The 19,328-nt window shown below is 42.2% G+C and overlaps 1 protein-coding gene across 1 annotated transcript in view; it reads left to right on the forward strand.

Annotated features, from left to right (window-relative positions):
* Window positions 1-18,282, forward strand: part of RPS6KA6 (ribosomal protein S6 kinase A6) — a 97,269-nt gene extending 78,987 nt beyond the window's left edge. Inside the window, 8 exon segments of the mRNA XM_070759775.1 lie at window positions 3,228-3,353; window positions 4,113-4,202; window positions 6,518-6,676; window positions 7,753-7,914; window positions 10,896-10,972; window positions 12,722-12,839; window positions 15,077-15,217; window positions 17,378-18,282. Coding sequence (XP_070615876.1) covers window positions 3,228-3,353; window positions 4,113-4,202; window positions 6,518-6,676; window positions 7,753-7,914; window positions 10,896-10,972; window positions 12,722-12,839; window positions 15,077-15,217; window positions 17,378-17,503 — 999 coding nt within the window. The 3' untranslated portion in view covers window positions 17,504-18,282.
* Window positions 18,283-19,328: the final 1,046 nt, after the last annotated feature.

Below are 19,328 nucleotides of genomic sequence, written 5' to 3' on the forward strand. Positions count from 1 at the left end.
ATGGAGCCTGAAGAAGGGATCGCTACTAAGAAGGGATCCCTCCTTCCCCTGGAACGGCTAGCTCCATGGCTTCCGCCATACCTGCCTCTCCCCAGCAAGACTGGGATATTTTGACCCTCTGCCACCCCAGAGATAAGTGTCCCCTCCCCTCCTGCCCCTCCAGCGTCAGGTGTGCCAAAAATTCCATTCATGTCATATTCATTCATTCCATACATATTATAATCCCTCCCACCCACTCCATTCCATCTATCACTCCCCTCCCATTCATTTTCATTCACAGTATTCCATTCATTCCAATAATTACTAAAATAGTCCCATTCTCATGTTGCTTTTGATCTTTCCCCCAACTAACTTCAGATTGTGTCCCCTTGTTCTTGTGTTCACTTTCCTATTAAAAACACTTCCCTCCTGGACCTTAGTTAACCCTTTAATATATTTAAATGTTTCGATCATGTCCCCCCTTTTCCTTCTGTCCTCCAGACTATACAGATTGAGTTCATTAAGTCTTTCCTGATACGTTTTATGCTTAAGACCTTCCACCATTCTTGTAGCCCGTCTTTGGACCCGTTCAATTTTGTCAATATCTTTTTGTAGGTGAGGTCTCCAGAACTGAACACAGTATTCCAAATGTGGTCTCACCATCATTCTATATAGTGGGATCATAATCTCCCTCTTCCTGCTTGTTATACCTCTAGCTATGCAGCCAAGCATCCTACTTGCTTTCCCTACCGCCTGACTGCACTGTTCACCCATTTTGAGACTGTCAGAAATCACTACCCCTAAATCCTTTTCTTTTGAAGTATTTGCCAACACTGAACTGCCAATACAATACTCAGATTGAGGATTCCTTTTCCCCAAGTGCATTATTTTACATTTGGAAACATTAAACTGCAGTTTCCATTGCTTAGACCATTTATCTAGTAAAGCTAAATCATTTACCATATTACAGACGCCTCCAGGAATATCAACCCTATTGCACACTTTAGAGTCATCGGCAAATAGGCAAACCTTCCCTACCAAACCTTCCCCTATGTCACTCACAAATATATTAAAAAGAATAGGACCCAGAACAGATCCTTGTGGCACACCGCTTGTAACCTGACTCTGCTCAGAATACTCGCCATTAACAATAACTCTCTGATGTCTACGCTTCAGCCAGCTGCAAATCCATTGAACTATCCAGGGATTAAGTCCAATCTTCACTAATTTATCTATCAGCTCTTTATGTGGAACCGTATCAAAGGCTTTGCTGAAGTCCAGGTAGGCAATATCCACGGCACCACCTTCATCCAACACCTTTGTGACATAGTCAAAGAAATCAATGAGATTAGTCTGACATGATTTGCCTTCAGTAAAGCCATGCTGATTTGGGTCAAATAAGTTATTGTTTTTTAGGTGCTGATTTATCCTCTTTTTGAGTAGAGTCTCCATCATTTTAACTACAACTGATGTCAAGCTAACTGGCCTGTAGTTACCAGCTTCTTCTCTACTGCCCTTCTTGTGAATAGGCACAACACTGGCCATTCTCCAATCCTCAGGAACTTCTCCTGTTAACAAGGATTGGTTAAACAAATCAGTCAGGGGGGTAGCAATGACAGATCTGAGTTCTTTAAGAACTCTGGGGTGGATGCCATCTGGACCCATTGCCTTATTTATCTTTAATCGTTCAAGTTCTTCTAAGACATCGGCTTCTAAGATCACTGGAGCTGAATCCGTACAGCTGGAAGCAATGCTATATCCCTCTATAGTATTATTTTGTAAGGTGTCTTTTGAGAAAACTGAACAGAAGTAGCTATTGAAATGGTCAGCGATCTCCTTATTCCCATTAATGCATGTATTATTCCCGGTACTAAGCTTCGCGATGCCGCAGTTTTTCTTCTTCTTATCATTAATATATCTGAAGAAGGTTTTATCCCCCTTCTTTACAGATTTGGCAATTTCTTCCTCTTTTGAGGCTTTAGCAGCATATATTATCTGTTTCGCCTCCTTCTGTCTCATTTTATATACCTCCCTATCAGCTATACTTCCAGACTCTTTATACCTCCTATAGGCAGCCTTTTTTTCATTGACTATAGCCCTTACATCATTGCTAAACCATAGCGGTTTCTTCTTCCTTTTACCTTTAGTTATTTGTCTTACATACAGTCCAGTGGCTTTTAAGATGGCCTTTTTTAATACAGTCCACTGGATGCTCGCTCCTGCCATTTTATCCCTCCCCTTTAATTCATTATCTAAATATTCTCCCATTGCATTAAAATTTGTTTTTCTGAAATCCAATACTTTGGTTGCATTATAGGATTGCTCACAATGAGTTTTTACATCAAACCACAAACATAGATGGTCACTGCAACCTAAATTTTCTCCCACCTTGACATCTGAAACCCAATTCCCATTCGTAAAAACTAAATCTAGAATATTCTCCCCTCTAGTTGGTGTCTTAACCAGCTGTGCCAGAGCTGCTCCTGTAAAGGCCTCTACTATATTCTTACTTTTGCATGTAAGGGCACTGGGGATATTCCAGTCAACATCAGGCATGTTGAAATCACCCATAACCACAATATCTCCCTTTACTGCCATTTGGGTAATTTCATCCACCATCTTGTTGTCATATTCCTCGGATTGCCCTGGAGGCCTATAGATCACCCCAATTCTAATGACAGAACCTTCTTTATTTTGCATGCAAATCCAGAGAGTCTCTAGATCTTGACACGATTTGCACAATTTGCAGTTTCCAAACACCAGACTCTACCCTGCAAGGCATTATGGGGTCTTTAAATGATAATGATGATAATCATAGTTGGCTGCTAATGTCTATGGCTAAAGTTTGTCATGGGTTTAGGAGAATTTACAGAAGAAAGAAACGAGGACTTACAGACTGCAAGAAACTGTCAACATATTAAATCCTAATTCAACCAAAGTCTGATATAATGTGAATTGTGAACCAGGTGGGATGCATCAACAACTACAGTGCATCCACTAAGCTTAAAACTTAAAAAGGACAAAATGGCCCACATGTTGCTCATTTTAGGTCTAGCTCTGCCCTCACTATCTTTGGAGAGGGGTGGCATACAAATCTAATAAATAATAAAAATAATAATAATAATTCCTTTTCACAAATCCAAATTGTATGAAGCGGATAAGAAGTGTAGGGTGCCTGCAGAAACGTTACCAAAAAGTTTAAGAAATAATTGCAAGCTTTTAAAAGTATGTTTTATTATGTTCTTTAGCAACTTCACGGAAGCAGTGCACTCTTCACAAATGCCTATGAACTTAAAGAAGACATTGGTGTGGGCTCCTACTCAGTGTGTAAGCGCTGCATTCATGTAGTTTCCAATATGGAATTTGCTGTAAAGGTAGGAGCCAATCCCACTCCTCTCTATTTCCATCTCATTTGCATAATGTACTAAATTTAGTACATTGGTACCTCTTCTTATGAACTTAATTCATTCCGTGACCAGGTTCTTAAGTGGAAAGGTTTGTAAGAAGAAGCAATTTTTCCCATAGGAATCAATGCAAAAGCAAATAATGCGTGTGATTGGGGAAACCACAGGGAGAGTGGATGCCCTGTTTCCTCCCAGGAGATGCCTAGAGAGGTCCCACGGAGGCTTCTCCCCACCTTTTCCGGCCCTGTTTCCTCCCAGGAGTTTTCTAGAGAGGCCCCATGGAGACTTTTCCCTGCCTTTTCCGGCCCTGTTTCCTCCCAGGAGATTCCTAGAGCAGCCCCACGGAGGCTTCTCTCCGCGTTTTCTGGCCCTAGTTCCTTCCAGGAGATTCCTAGAGAGCCCCATGGAGGCTTCTCCCTGCCTTTTCCGGCCCTGTTTCCTCCCAGAAGATTCCTAGAGAGGCCCCACGTAGGCTTCTCCCTGCCTTTTCCGGTTACAGTTTCGGAGGCTCAGGTTTGTAAGTGGAAAATGGTTCTTGAGAAGTGGCAAAAAAATCTTGAACAGCCGGTTCTTATCTAGAAAAGTTCGTAAGTAGAGGCATTCATAGGTAGAGGTACGAATGTAGATCTACACTTTTGCTCCAATCTTTCTTAAATGGAAATATGCTTTGCTGTGCTGAATTTAATCACCTGTCACACTTCCTTGTGATCATTGTCTCTCCTCCTCCAGATAATTGACAAAAGTAAAAGAGACCCTTCCGAAGAAATAGAAATCTTGATGCGGTACGGACAGCACCCTAACATTATTACTTTAAAAGACGTAAGTATCCTGTTTGGTTTCTAGAGAGCGTACAAAGTGTAGCTGTTGCTGGGATGGTCTTTCCTCTGGTCCAGTCTCTGCTGGAATGCAGAAGAGGTGCTCTCCATATTTGTCAGTGAAATATGATTCTGCCTGATTAAAAAATAGGCATTATTGGTGTACGCCTGTGAAGGTCTGTGGGTTTATTACTCCCAACTGGGTGGAAATGTAATTGCATCTGTATTAACTTTATAGAAGGGATGTCCATCCTTTGCAACTTGTAGACCTCAACTCCCGGAATTCCTCAGCAGAATGGGGAATTCAGGGATTGAAGTCAACAAGTCTTTAAATTGCCAAGATCTGACTTTTGCTTTAGGGTGAGGGAAAGAACCAGCGGCGAAATCCATTTTTTTTACTACTGGTTCTATGGGCGTGGCTTGGTGGGCATGCAGGAGAAGGATACTACAAGATCTCCATTCCTCCCCACTCCAGGGGAAGGATACTGCAAAATCTCCATTCTTTCCCTACTCCAGGAGAAGGATACTGCAAAATCTCCATTCCTTCCCCACTCCAGGAGAAGGATACTGCAAAATATCCATTCCTTCCCCACTCCAGGGGAAGGATACTGCAAAATCTCCATTCCTTCCCCACTCCAGGAGAAGGATACTGCAAAATATCAATTTCTTCCCCACTCCAGGGGAAGGATACTGCAAAATATCCATTCCTTCCCCACTCCAGGGGAAGGATACTGCAAAATCTCCATTCCTAACCCACTCCAGGGGAAAGATACTGCAAAATCTCCATTCCTTCCCCACTTCAGGGGAAGGATACTGCAAAATCTCCATTCCTTCCCCACTTCAGGGGAAGGATACTGCAAAATCTCCATTCCTTCCCCACTCCAGGGGAAGGATACTGCAAAATCTCCATTCCTTCCCCACTCCAGGGGAAGGATACTGCAAAATCTCCATTCCTAACCCACTCCAGGGGAAGGATACTGCAAAATCTCCATTCCTAACCCACTCCAGGGGAAGGATACTGCAAAATCTCCATTCCTTCCCTATTTCAGGGGAAGGATACTGCAAAATCTCCATTCCTTCCCCACTCCAGGGGAAGGATACTGCAAAATCTCCATTCCTTCCCCACTCCAGGGGAAGGATACTGCAAAATCTCCATTCCTTCCCCACTCCATGGGAAGGATACTGCAAAATCTCAATTCCTTCCCCACTCCAAGGGAAGGATTCTGCAAAATCTCCACTCCTTCCCCACTCCAGGAGAAGGATAATGCAAAATCCCCATTCCTTCCCTACTCCAGGGGAAGGACATAGCAAAATCTCCATTCCTTCTCCACTCCAGGGGCAGGATACTGCAAAATCTCCATTCCCACCACACTCCAGGGGAAGGATAGGGCCATTAAACCCTAGCCCCCTGGCCAAATGAATGTAGTGTATGTTTGTTGTGTGAATGATAATGACTGATTTTAATATTGTTTCGCTTTTGGATTAACTGTTTTAATATTAATTGGATTATGATGTTGCATTGGTTTTATATGTTGTAAGCCTCCTCAGAGAGGGACGGCATATGAATCCAATCAATCAATCAATCAATCAATCTATCAATGAAATCCCCATTCCTACCACACTCCAGGGAAGGATACTGCAAAATTTCCATTCCTACCCCATTCTGGGGCGACCCAGATGTGGTATTACTGGTACCCCAAACTAGTCCAATGATGACAAACTTTTTCCCCCCTCAGGTGCCGAAATTGCAAGTTGTTTGCACATACCCATAATTCAGTGCTCCCTGCCCCCCATGCATACACACCTGATCCCACCTCCCCTGCATTCCCTATCTTACAGTGGGCCTAGCAGGCCTGTTTTTTACCCTCTCCATGCTCCAGAGTCTTCCCTGGAGCCCAAGGAGGCCGAAAATGCCCTTCGCCACCCTCCTGAAGGCCCCCCAGAAGCCAACATGCCCCCCCAGAGCCTCTGTGTGAGCCAAAAATCAGCTGGCCGGTTCACACATATGCACTGGAGCTGAGCTAGAGCAATGGCTTGTGTGCCAGCATATACAGCTCTCCGTGCCCCTAGAGCAAAGATGCCAAACCAATGGCACCCATCATTGCTATAGGCCAGAGGTGGGCAAAGTTGACTCTTCTATGAATTCTGGACTTCAACTCCCAGAATTCCTAAGCCAGTCATGCTAGCTCAGGAATTCTGGGAGTTGAAGTCCACATGTCATAGAAGAGCCAACTTTGCCTATCCCTGCTTTAGGCAGACCCTGTGTTTCATGCCCCATTCCTGGAGTATGTGTTACTCAACTATATTAAACTTCTACAGGTGTACGATGATGGTAAATATATCTACCTTGTCACAGAACTGATGAAGGGAGGGGAGCTTCTGGATCGTATTCTCAGGCAGAAGTATTTCTCAGAACGCGAAGCAAGTGCCGTTTTGTATACGATCGCTAAAACTGTGGACTACCTGCACTGCCAAGGAGTAAGCTGGGCACATTTTGATAATTTAACGAAGTTTGGATTTATGTTTTTAGGGTTTGTTTGGAGCTTGGCTTTATGCTTGCTAGTAAGCTGCCCAGAGTTGTACTTTACAATGAGCAGCTGTATGAATCTTTTACATGTCTGTGGAAATTCTCAGTCATCTAGGTCATGATTGTCCCAAAGGTGCTTTTTCAAAAGGCAACTGGACTGACTTTCTTTCTTTCTTTCTTTCTTTCTTTCTTTCTTTCTTTCTTTCTTTCTTTCTTCTTTTCTTCTTTTCTTCTTTTCTTCTTTTCTTCTTCCCTTCTTTCTTTTTCTTTCTCTCTTTCTTTCCCTGTCTCTCTCTCTCTCTCTCTCTCTCTTTCTTTCTTTCTTTCTTTCTCTTTCTTTCTCTTTCTTTATCTCTCTCTCTCTCTCTCTCTCTTTCTTTCTTTCTTTCTTTCTTTCTCTTTCTTTCTCTCTCTCTCTCTTCCATTCTTTCTTTCTTTTTAAATCATAATTTAATATGGTGAGCATGACATATTATTTATATGGAAACAAGTGATTTCATTATGATAGATTTTTCAGTAACGCAACTGGTTGTCCCAAGGATGTTAGATAGATAGATAGATAGATAGATAGATGGATGGATGGATGGATGGATGGATGGATGGATGGATGGATGGATGGATGGATGGATGGATGGAAATAGATGATACAGGTGAAAATTTCTGCCACTGGTATGTGAGAACCATCCGAACCACCACCACCAGAATGAATCGATCAATCCATAAACAAGTAAATAAACAAACCTGATTTTGAAGCTGGTGTTTATAAGCAAAAAAAGAAAATCAGATTTAATGATTAACTTTCAAATTACAGCTGGATAAATTGATTCTGTGGTCTGTGGCTAATTTTGAAATCCTGGTTTTTTTAAAAAACAAACTGGATTTAAACATTCAATCATTCATTCTATTCTCCTTTGTGTCGATCCTGAGTTGATAGAATTACTTAATATTTTAAAATGCCCCCCCCACACACACACACACTGATTTCAGCCTGGATAGTTAGGTTTTATATGCTCCTCTTTTTTTAAAGGTTGTGCATCGTGATCTTAAACCAAGTAATATTTTGTATATGGATGATTCCAATAATGCTGATTCCATCAGGATTTGTGATTTCGGCTTTGCGAAGCAACTGCGGGGAGAGAATGGGCTTCTCTTAACACCATGCTACACTGCTAATTTTGTGGCACCAGAGGTATGAATTTTCCTCTTTGGTTTTACAAATCGTCTTTTTAAATCTCCAGGAATGTTTTTGTATGTCATGAGTTTGGGGAGGCACTGGGGGTTAGAGTGCTTTCCTCTGTTGTTCTTTGCAACATTTTGTTTGTTTGTTTGTTTGTTTGACTTCTATGCTGCCCAATCCCAAAGAACTCAGGGCAGCTTACAACAATATAAAAATACAACTAACAATAAAAAGAAGTCAAATATAAATTAAAAAAATAACCGCAATTAAAACCCACAACTGAGCAATCCAATCAACACATACATACCATTCAATACGATTTGGCCATGAAAGATGCACAATTCATGGCATACAAATTGATTTACTCTCTCACACAAAAGCATGCATAGATGGGCTTCTTAATGTATAGAAACAAACAAGAAAACTCACAATTCAGTTGAATGTTGATTACACAGGTCTATAAAAAGTGTCACTGCAGTTGATCTTGTACTTTTCTGAATCATTTTTTTCTTCTGATTTCAAAAATGTATATAGTTTTTTCTGTAGCAGGTAAAGTTTCCACAGAGCAGCATCATTATTAGAAGGTATAGGAAATATACTGGTGACATGAATAGAATTGAATAGAGTAGATTAGATTAGAGTAGAATAGAGTAGAATAGAATAGAATAGAATAGAATAGAATAGAATTTTTATTGGCCAAATGTGATTGGACACACAAGGAATTTGTCTTGGTGCATATGCTCTCAGTGTACATAAAACAAAATATACATTTGTCAAAAAATCATGTGGTACAACTTAATAATTGTCATAGGGGTCAAATAAGCAATGAAGAAACAATCAATATTAATAAAAATCTTAGGATACAAGCAACAAGTTACAGTCATACAGTCTGAAATGGTAGGAAAAGGATGATAGGGATGATAAGAAAAAACTAGTAGAAATAGAAGTGCAGACTTAATAAAAAGTTTGACAGTGTTGAGGGAATTATTTGTTAAGTAGAGTGATGGCGTTCAGGAAAAAACTGTTCTTGCATCTAGTTGTCTTGGTGTGCAGTGCTCTGTAGTGACCCTTTGAGGGTCAGAGTTGAAACAGTTTGTGTCCAGGATGTGAGGGGTCAATAAATATTTTCACCGCCCTCTTTTTTACTCCTGCATTATACAGGTCCTCAATGGAAGGCAGGTTGTCAGCAATTGTTTTTCTGCAGTTCTGATTATCCTCTGAAGTCTGTGTCGGTCTTGTTGGGTTGCAGAACCAAACCAGACAGTTATAGAGGTGCAGATGACAGACTCAATGATTCCTCTGTAGAAGTGGATCAGGAGCTCCTTGGGCAGTTTGAGCTTCCTGAGTTGGCGCAGAAAGAACATTCTTTGGTGTGCTTTTTTGATGATGTTTTTGGTGTTAGGTGACCATTTTAGGTCTTAAGATACGATAGAACCTAGAGATTTGAAGGTCTCTACTGTTGATACTGTGTTGTCTAGTATTGTGAGAGGTGGAAGGATGGAAGGGTTTCTCCTAAAGTCTACCACCATTTCTACAGTTTTGAGTGTGTTCAGTTCTAGGTTGTTCCAGTCATACCACAAGGTTAGTTGTTCAGAAAATAGCAATTGCCACATACATTGAAAATATAGAAATAACGTAATAACAAAAATGCTTCTATATCAGAAACTTTATGCGATAGAGCAAAACTAAGCGTATTTTTGGAATTAGCACATCAAACTCCATAAAACAGATGTATTACCTTTGTTGATGATTTTTTTTGTGTTGACCAGTGTTAGTTACTTAGTTAGTTAGTTAGTTAGTTAGTTAGTTAGTTAGTCAGTCAGTCAGTCAGTCAGTCAGTCATCCATCCATCCATTCATTCATTCATTCATTCATTCATTGGAATTGTATGCCGCCCCTCTCCGTAGACTCGGGGCGGCTAACAACAATGATAAAAACAGCATGTAACAATCCAATCCAATACTACTAAAATAACTTAAAAAAACCCTTATTATAAAAACCAAACATACATACAGACATACCATGCGTAAATTGTAAAGGCCTAGGGGGAAAGAATATCGCAGTTCCCCCATGCCTGATGGCAGAGGTGGGTTTTAAGAAGTTTATGAAAGGCGACGAGGGTGGGGGCAATTCTAATCTCTGGGGGTAGTTGGTTCCAAAGGGCCGGGACCGCCACAGAGAAGGCTCTTCCCCTGGATCCCGCCAAACAACATTTTTTAGTTGACGGGACCCGGAGAAGGCCCACTCTGTGGGACCTAACTGGTCGCTGGGATTCGTGCAGCAGAAAGCGGTCCCTGAGATAATCTGGTCCGGTGCCATGAAGGGCTTTATAGGTCATAACCAACACTTTGAATTGTGACCGGAAACTAATCGGCAACCAATGCAGACTGCGGAGTGTTGGTGTAACATGGGCATATTTGGGGAAGCCCATGACTGCTCTCGCAGCTGCTGTTATTGTTCTATATACTACTGCACCATTTGAGTGTTGTGATGGCCTAGAGGTGGAGTTCTGGCCTCACAGTCAGGAGGCTTGTGTGTTCGATCCTAGGTAGCGGCAGATATTTTTCTCTCTGGGCACAATGAGAATATATGTGCAGAATATAACTCCGCATTGGTGACAGGAAGGGCATCTGACCAGTATACATTCAGCTCCATTTCAGTTGCCCAGACTCCACCCTGAAAGGGATTATGGGGTCATTAAAAGATGATGATAATACTGCAGCATTTCAGGAGAAGAAAACTATTTTATTTAAGCAGCACTGCGGTCATTAGTTTAAATCAGTGTTTTTCAACCTTGCTACCTCAAGATGCGTGGACTTCAATTCCCAGAATTCTCCAGCCAAGTACACTGCTTGAGGAATTCTGGGAATTGAAGTCCACACATCTTAAAGTAGCCGATGTTGAAAAACACTGATTTAAATTTACTTCTAAAACTGAGTGTTGTGAAAGCTCGTCTTTCTAACAATAACATACAGTTTTTGTTCATGTTGTAGGTCCTCATGAGGCAAGGCTATGATGCTGCTTGTGATATTTGGAGCTTAGGTGTTCTTCTTTATACAATGTTGGCTGGGTAAGATGCACCTTTCGCATGTTGATGTACCTATGAATTTGCAGATGTTCAAAGCCATGACCCTTCTGCTTATTTTATAGCAGTGATGGTGAACCTATGGCATGGGTGCCACAGGTGGCATGCAGAGCCCTATCTGCTGCCATGCAAGTCATTGCCCTACCTCAGGTCCAGTGCGCATGTGTGTTCCGGCCATCTGGTTTTTGGCTCACACAGAGGCTCTGGGAAGGTGTTTTTGGCTTCCATAGAGCCTCTGGGGGGATGGCGGAGGGCGTTTTTACCTTCCTTTGGCTCCAGGCAAGTCCTTGTAGCCTGGGGAGGTCGAAACACGAACCTACTGGGCCCATCAGAAGTTGGAAAAAAAGGCTATTTCCGGCCTTCCGAGGGCCTCCAGGGGATGGGGGAAGGTGTTTTTGCCTTCTCCAGGCATTGAATGATGGTTAGGGGCACTCACGTATGCATGATACCATGCGCGCATGGTATTATTATTATTATTATTTATTAGATTTGTATGCCGCCCCTCTCCGTAGACTCGGGGCGGCTCACAACAGTGATAAAAACAATACATGGTAACAAATCTAATAATTAAAATCTAAAATAACAATTTTACATTAAAGAGTCTAAAAAGAAAAAACCCCAATAGATAAAATACATACACACAGTCATATCATGCACAAAACTACATAGGCAAGGGGGGGGATGTCTCAGTTCCCCCAAGCCTCACGACACAGGTGGGTTTTAAGGAGTTTACGAAAGGCAAGGAGGGTGGGGGCAGTCCTAATCTCTGGGGGGAGTTGACTCCAGAGGGTCGGATCCACCACAGAGAAGGCTCTTCCCCTGGGTCCCGCCAGACGACATTGTTTAGTCGACGGGACCCTGAGAAGACCAACTCTGTGGGACCAAACTGGCCGCTGGGATTCAGGCGACAGAAGGTGGTCTCGCAGATATCCTGGTCCGGTGCCATGAAGGGCTTTATAGGTCATAACTAACACTTTGAATTGTGACCGGAAACTGGTCGGTAACCAATGCAGACTGCGGAGTGTTGGAGTAACATGGGCATACTTAGGAAAGCCCATGATTGCTCTCGCAGCTGCATTCTGCACAATCTGAAGTTTCCGAACACTTTTCAAAGGTAACCCCATGTAGAGAGCGTTACAATAGTCGAACCTCGAAGTGATGAGGGCATGAGTGACTGTGAGCAGTGACTCCCGGTCCAAATAGGGCCACAACTGGTGCACCAGGCGAACCTGGGCAAACACCCCCCTCGCCACAGCTGAAAGATGTTTCTCTAATGTGAGCTGTGGATCGAGGAGGACACCCAAGTTGCGGACCCTCTCTGAGGTGGTCAGTAATTCCCCCCCCCAGGGTAATGGACGGACAAATGGAGTTGTCCTTGGGAGGCAAAACCCACAGCCACTCCGTCTTATCAGGATTGAGTTTGAGTCTGTTGACACCCATCCAGGCCCCAACAGCCTCCAGACACCGGCACATCACTTCCACTGCTTCATTGACTGGACATGGGGTGGAGATGTAAAGCTGAGTATCATCCGCGTACTGATGATACCTCACCCCATGCCCTTGGATGATCTCACTTGGATGTTCTTTTGGCACCCGAGGAAAAACAGGTTCGCCATTACTGTTTTATAGGATCAACCCAGAGTATAAAATCTGTCCTAAATAAGCAAGCTCCATCTATGTTTCTGAACTACTCATGCAAAAGAAACTAACATCCTTTCTTAAAACTATTTCTAGGTACACACCTTTTGCGAATGGGCCCAATGATACCCCTGAAGAGATCTTGTTACGGATAGGGAGTGGGAAATTTTCTTTAAGTGGAGGCAATTGGGACACTGTGTCAGATGCTGCGAAGGTATCGACATATTTTTATGTTATGCTTTATAAGATACAGGCAGCTATGTAAATGCAATTGCAGGTGAACTGTTGGTTAAAATTTAATACTTATGTTGGTTAATATCAAGAAATACTGTTCTGACTTAGATGTTCCCAAACCACAAACATCCTTTTTTATTGAGTTACTGTGAATTCTTCTCATTCTCATCCAACAAAGTCTTTCAAGAGAGCATTTACAGTCATAGACCTTATCTGGCTTGTGTTGTGCTTAGCTCTGGCCCAGCTCCTGCCCCAAGAATTGTGGATGTGGGGGAGACATCCACATGCCGCAGGCCTGTTTTGCTCCCGGTGGAATCTGCTGATGAAGGCTCCTCTGACCAAGAAGACATGAGTGACAGGGTGGAGGAGAGTGTGGCAGACAGCTGAGAAGGAGATCAATTATCTAGCTCCTCCTTGGATTTGGAACAACAGTTAATGATACAGCCACGCATGCGGAGAGCGGTGCATAGGCAGCAACAACTGAGAGATTATTATAAAAGAAAATGAGGCCACCTATAGTTGGGTGGGGCTGTGGTAATTAGTGAGGCTGCAATAAATAGCAGCCTGTGGGTTTGGCCATTGTGGAGGATTATCTGATCGCTGTGTTTCGTGCCTGCCTTGCTGACTTCGACCTTTGTGTGCTGATTTTTCCCCGCTTTGAAACTAAACCAGAGCAAAGTGTGTTTCACTTTGTGAAAGAAGAAGGACTGTGAATTGCCTCACAGCTGCAAGCTAAGTATCTCAGAACTGATAAAGGACTTGTACAAATTACCAGTTTGTTTGGAGACGAGTGCTCTTTGCTATACAAAAAGAGTGCTTAGTTTATTTGCATTTTCGGTATAAAGAACATTGTTTTGAATTTTCAAACGTGCGTGTGTCTGAAATTTGTACCTGTGAATTTTTGGGAGGAGTCTACCAGAGAGCTCGACAGAACAGCTTGGAGAGCTGCCAGGCCGATATCTTCAAGGAAAATTGGCAAGGAATCTCGGAGAGTCACAGACAAATTAAGCAAACAGTTTCCTGCAAACCCCCTCCCTGTTTGCTCCTCTTTTATTCCCTTTGAGAGGGTTTAACTGCTCCTTCCCAGTTAAGTTTCCTTGTCTTTTGAGGCCATCCATAGCTCTACGCCACATCTTGGTTCCCACTGAAATCAGGAAGGGATCCTGAAATTCACTGGGGAAGATATTCCTTGCTGCTACCATTAGAATCCAATAGCATGGAAATCTTAAGGTGGAAGGGTCACTACCTTGATCCTGATAGGAGTAACAATATCACAATAGCAATAGCACTTAGACTTAACATGCCGCTTCACAATGCTTTACAGCCCTCTCTAAACCCACCTCGGAAAGATGGAAGGCTTGTCAACCTCCAGCCTGGTGGGATTTGAACTGCCAAATTGCAGTCAGTCAGCAGAAGGAGCCTGCAGTACTGCACTCTGACCACTGTGCCACCAAGACTACGTTCAGCTCTGTGCCACAAGGGCCACATTCACCTCTTGGTGTTGTACATACTCTTAATCAGTTGGAGGATGATGAAGATATTGAGGACTCGGATTCAGATAGTGTTTATGAAGTAGTGGGTGGCCCGGGGGTTACAGGTAGTGGAACAGGTGGGAGGCCAGCCACAGGATGGGGCTATGAGTTCAGGATCTAGTGAGGGAGAATCAGACGCTCACTGGGTTAATCCTAAATTCAGAAGGGTTCAGAAACGTAGAGAGCAAAGCTCTGGAAGAAGATATTAAGGAGAGGAATGGGTTAAATATTGTAGTAATGTATTTGGCACGTCAGGGGGCTAGTGGCGAGTTTGCGGAGAGGGGCGGCATATAAATCCAATAAATCTAAGGGTGGAGTTTCAATGTTGCTGAAAAGAAATATGGATGTGTTTTCGCCACGCTAAAGTAAGCCAAAGTATTTTGTATTGCATTTAGTCAGTGCTGCTGTTTTTAAAGCTATGTAGTTAGGAAAATAAATCTTGTCTAAGTGAAGCAGGAAAAGGAATGTGGGAAATGCGGCTAAGAGAGAGATAACGGACCGAGTGATGTCTGGAATGTGTTGAAGTACAGGAGAGCAGAGAAATAAACGGAGTTGCTTTATTCATGAAATGATGCATTTAATGAGAGTTATTTGTAATTACTAAACTTCTACCAGAAACCAGAACACTTTGTAACCTCCTCTTCTCTAAGTTGTACTTACAACTCTTGTCATCTGTTTGATCTAGGATTTGCTATCTCATATGCTACATGTAGATCCCCATCAAAGATACACCGCGGAGCAAGTTCTCAAACATTCATGGATAGCCTGTAGAGATCAACTGCCGCATTACCAGTTAAATAGGCAAGACGCACCACATCTAGTAAAGGTAAAGTTGGCAGAAATAACCAGAAATTTAAAAATATTAAAATTAACAACTTGTTTAAGGTGTATATTGACGTTGATGATTTGAATGACTTGAACTCTTGTATTATCGATTAAGATAAGGTGGTAGAAAATATTATAGATGTATATATAGTCGCCAAGCATGGGGGGACTGATTCACCTCCCTCCTTTGCTGATTATAGCACTTGAGAATGGTATGATTGTGTAGTATTGATTGTATTTTTAATATTAAGGGGTTTTAACTTTAGTTTTTACTAATATTAGATTTGCACCACTGTTTACTGTATTTTACTATTGTTGTGAGCTGCCCTGACTCCTCAGAGAGGCGGCATACAAATCTAATAAATTATTGTTGTTGTTGTTGTTGTTGTTGTTGTTGTTGTTGTTGTTGTTATTATTATTATTATTATTATTATTATTATTTATCTTAACTTTTATGTATTTTTTATTTTTCCTTTGTTCTGTAAATGTCCCAGTTAGGTCCCACAGAGTTGGCCTTCTCCGGGTCCCGTCGACTAAACAATGTCGTTTGGCGGGACCCAGGGGAAGAGCCTTCTCTGGTGCGGCCCTGACCCTCTGGAACCAACTCCCCCCCAGAGATCAGAATTTCCCCCACCCTCCTCGCCTTTCATAAGCTCCTTAAAACCCACCTTTGTCGTCAGGCATGGGGGAACTGAGATATTCCCTTCCCCCTAGGCCTATACAATTTATGCATGGTATGCTTGTGTGTATGTTTGGTTTTTTTTAAAAATAAGGGTTTTTAAAATTATTTTAAATATTAGATTTGTTACATGTTGTTTCATTATTGTTGTTAGCCGCCCCGAATCTACGGAGAGGGGCGGCATACAAATCTAATAAATAAATAAATAAAGTAAATCAATCAATATTGTTATGTGTATGTGTTCCTTTTTCTTTACTTTTTGTTGTTTGTATGTATGTTTCTTTTTCTTTTTAATTTTTAAAACTTCAATAAAAGGTATTTTACCAGTCAACGAAGCAGCGGAAGTGATGTGCTGGTGTCTGGAGGCTGTTGGGGCCTGGATGGGTGTCAACAGACTCAAACTCAACCCAGATAAGATGGAGTGGCTGTGGGTTTTGCCTCCCAAGGACAATTCCATCTGTCCATCCATTACCCTGGGGGGGGGGAATTATTGACCCCCTCGGAGAGGGTCCGCAACTAGGGCGTTCTCCTCGATCCACAGCTCACATTAGAGAACCATCTTTCAGCTGTGGCGAGGGGGGCGTTTGCCCAGGTTCGCCTGGTGCACCAGTTGCGGCCCTATCTGGACCGGGACTCATTGCTCACAGTCACTCATGCCCTCATCACCTCGGGGTTCGACTACTGTAATGCTCTCTACATGGGGCTACCTTTGAAAAGTGTTCGGAAACTTCAGATCATGCAGAATGCAGCTGCAAGAGCAGTCATGGGCTTACCTAGGTATGCCCATGTTTCGCCATCACTCCGCAGTCTGCATTGGCTGCCGATCAATTTCCGGTCACAATTCAAAGTGTTGGTTATGACCTATAAAGCCCTTCATGGCACTGGACCAGAATATCTCCAAGACCGCCTTCTGCCGCACGAATCCCAGCGGCCGATTAGGTCCCACAGAGTGGGCCTTGTCCGGGTCCCGTCAACTAAACAATGTCGGTTGGCGGGCCCCAGGGGAAGAGCCTTCTCTGTGGCGGCCCCGACTCTCTGGAACCAACTCCCCCCACAGATTAGAACTGCCCCTACTCTCCCTGCCTTCCGTAAACTCCTTAAAACCCACCTTTGCCGTCAGGCATGGGGGAACTGAGACACCTCCCCCGGGCAGGTACAATTTATGCATGGTATGTTTGTGTGTGTGTTTGTTAATAAATGGGGTTCTTTTTAAACCTTTTTAAATATTTTCAATTTATTTGGATTTGTCATGATTTGCTGTATCTTGCTGTGAGCTGCCCCGAGTCTGCGGAGAGGGGCGGCATACAAATCTAAATAATAGATAGATAGATAGATAGATAGATAGATAGATAGATAGATAGATAGATAGATAGATAAATAAATAATTTTTTTAAAAAATTAAAAAGGGGGCATGGAGATCTGTATCTTAATGATGATTCAGGATGGCCGGTTGATTTGTCATTTACTTTCATCCTCTTCCAGGGAGCCATGGCTGCTACATATTCCGCACTGAATAACAAGACATTTCAGCCTGTTTTGGAACCAGTTGCAGCTTCAAGCTTGGCTCAGCGGAGAAGCATGAAAAAACTGACCTCCACAGACTTATAGCTCAGCTGGAACATTTAGCCTACATGGAACAGAGGAAAACAAAAAAATAATTAAAAAACCAAGAAACAGCTCCTGTATTTGCCTGCCCTGTGAATTAAAAGGCATACACCAGTTCCTCCTACACTACTTGAATTCAGTTGAAGAAAAGAAGAAAAGAAAAGAAAAAATTTAAAAAAATAAAAACTTCTAACAATTTAGAGGATTTGTTACTGTTCGTAGGTTGGTTTCAGTAGCATCAGGGTATTTCGCGACTGTGGTGAGGAAATTCCGGTACCCATTTCATTTCAGAGATCGAATCGCGTTATGTTAATACTTTTAAATACTGTATAGTTTTCATCCGGTTTATAAAGATCAATGTATTAGTTGACCAGAGACGCTGCTCAAGTTGTAAATTTCATTTCAGAAGAAAAGCTCAAGTGTTTTAATATTTTTGCTACCTTGGCCCTGTTGTAAAGACAAAGAAAACATTAAACACGATGTGCTCTGGTTTTGTAAATCGACCCCCTTAACTGGTGGACTCCATGCATTTGATTCGTGGGTACGACAAGCCCACCGACATGGATATCCTAGTGCAAAATGCATGACGGAAGCCCTTACCTTCTGTTGGTGTCAGGCAACTGTGTGTAAACAAAATCATGTACAGCTATAATAATCCATGAACATACACCAAGATGATAGTGTGTAAAGCTGTAGATTCGGTCAACCTAGCTGTGTCTTTCTTAAGGCTTTTGAAGAGTGGTGGTTGTTAGGATAATAAATAATCTGTTGTTGTACTTAAACTTTATGTATGACTTCACCATCATTGGACATTGTCAAGAGGGGGTAAGTAGATCTCTGCTTGTTATAGTTTAGCTCAGGGGTATCCAAACCTGGCAACTTTGAGGACCGTGGACTTCAACTCCCAGAATTCTCCAAACAGCCATGGGAATTCTGGGAGTTGAAGTCCACAAGCCTTAAAAGTTGTCACAGTTGGGCACCTCTGCTTAAATAATGTGTGTAGAGCTTTTATACCACACTTGTGGACTTCAACTCCCAGAATTTTCATGACTGGCTGGAGAATTCTGGGCGTTGAAGTCCATAAAGTCTTAAAGTTGCCAAGGTTGGTTTAGATACCCTGCTTAGATCCAGAATATTCCTAGATACAGAATAAGGTGTGTAGAATTTAGACCCTATATATCTAAAAGGCTACAAGTTGATACCAACTCCTCCAGTATTGGCTTAGATTTGTTTCATCTGTGAACTTTGGTGTCACGCAGTCTGCGCCCATTTCATTTTGACCATAGGACGACTGACGTATTTGCACCGATATTCTGGATTGAACACTGCCACTTGATTGTTATTGAGACAAGACAAATTAAGCTGTCTTGCTAATTACACTAGCACACTCTGCTGTCTTCTGTTGTTCTTTCCTTTCTGGTCTTCGGTTCGCATTGTGCCTGAATTTTCTCATCCTGGGACAGCATTTTATTCACCCTAAGTTGTACGGCAGTGATGTTTTTAATCACAGACCATATTTCACAACAGATTTTTATTTATTTACACACTGAAAAGTTCTCTGAATTCTTTGTTTCCTCTGATATTTTATAAACAGTTTTGAAGATAAATGCTTATATTGATGTTTCTTTCCCACCAACCTCTTAACTTTTCCTTTTAATATCGACTTTTGTATCCCCTGGGAAAGTGCAAGCTTTGAAACATTTTTTGGTCTTTTCTGATCAAGTTTTAGAATGTCTCAGTAGAGGGAAATTTCTCATAAATCCAGAAATTCAACGGGAAGAATGAAACCAATGAGGTTGCTACTCTGTCTGGCAGGAAACGAGGATAA

This window comes from Erythrolamprus reginae, chromosome 8, assembly GCF_031021105.1.
Source record: "Erythrolamprus reginae isolate rEryReg1 chromosome 8, rEryReg1.hap1, whole genome shotgun sequence".
NCBI lineage: Eukaryota > Metazoa > Chordata > Lepidosauria > Squamata > Dipsadidae > Erythrolamprus > Erythrolamprus reginae.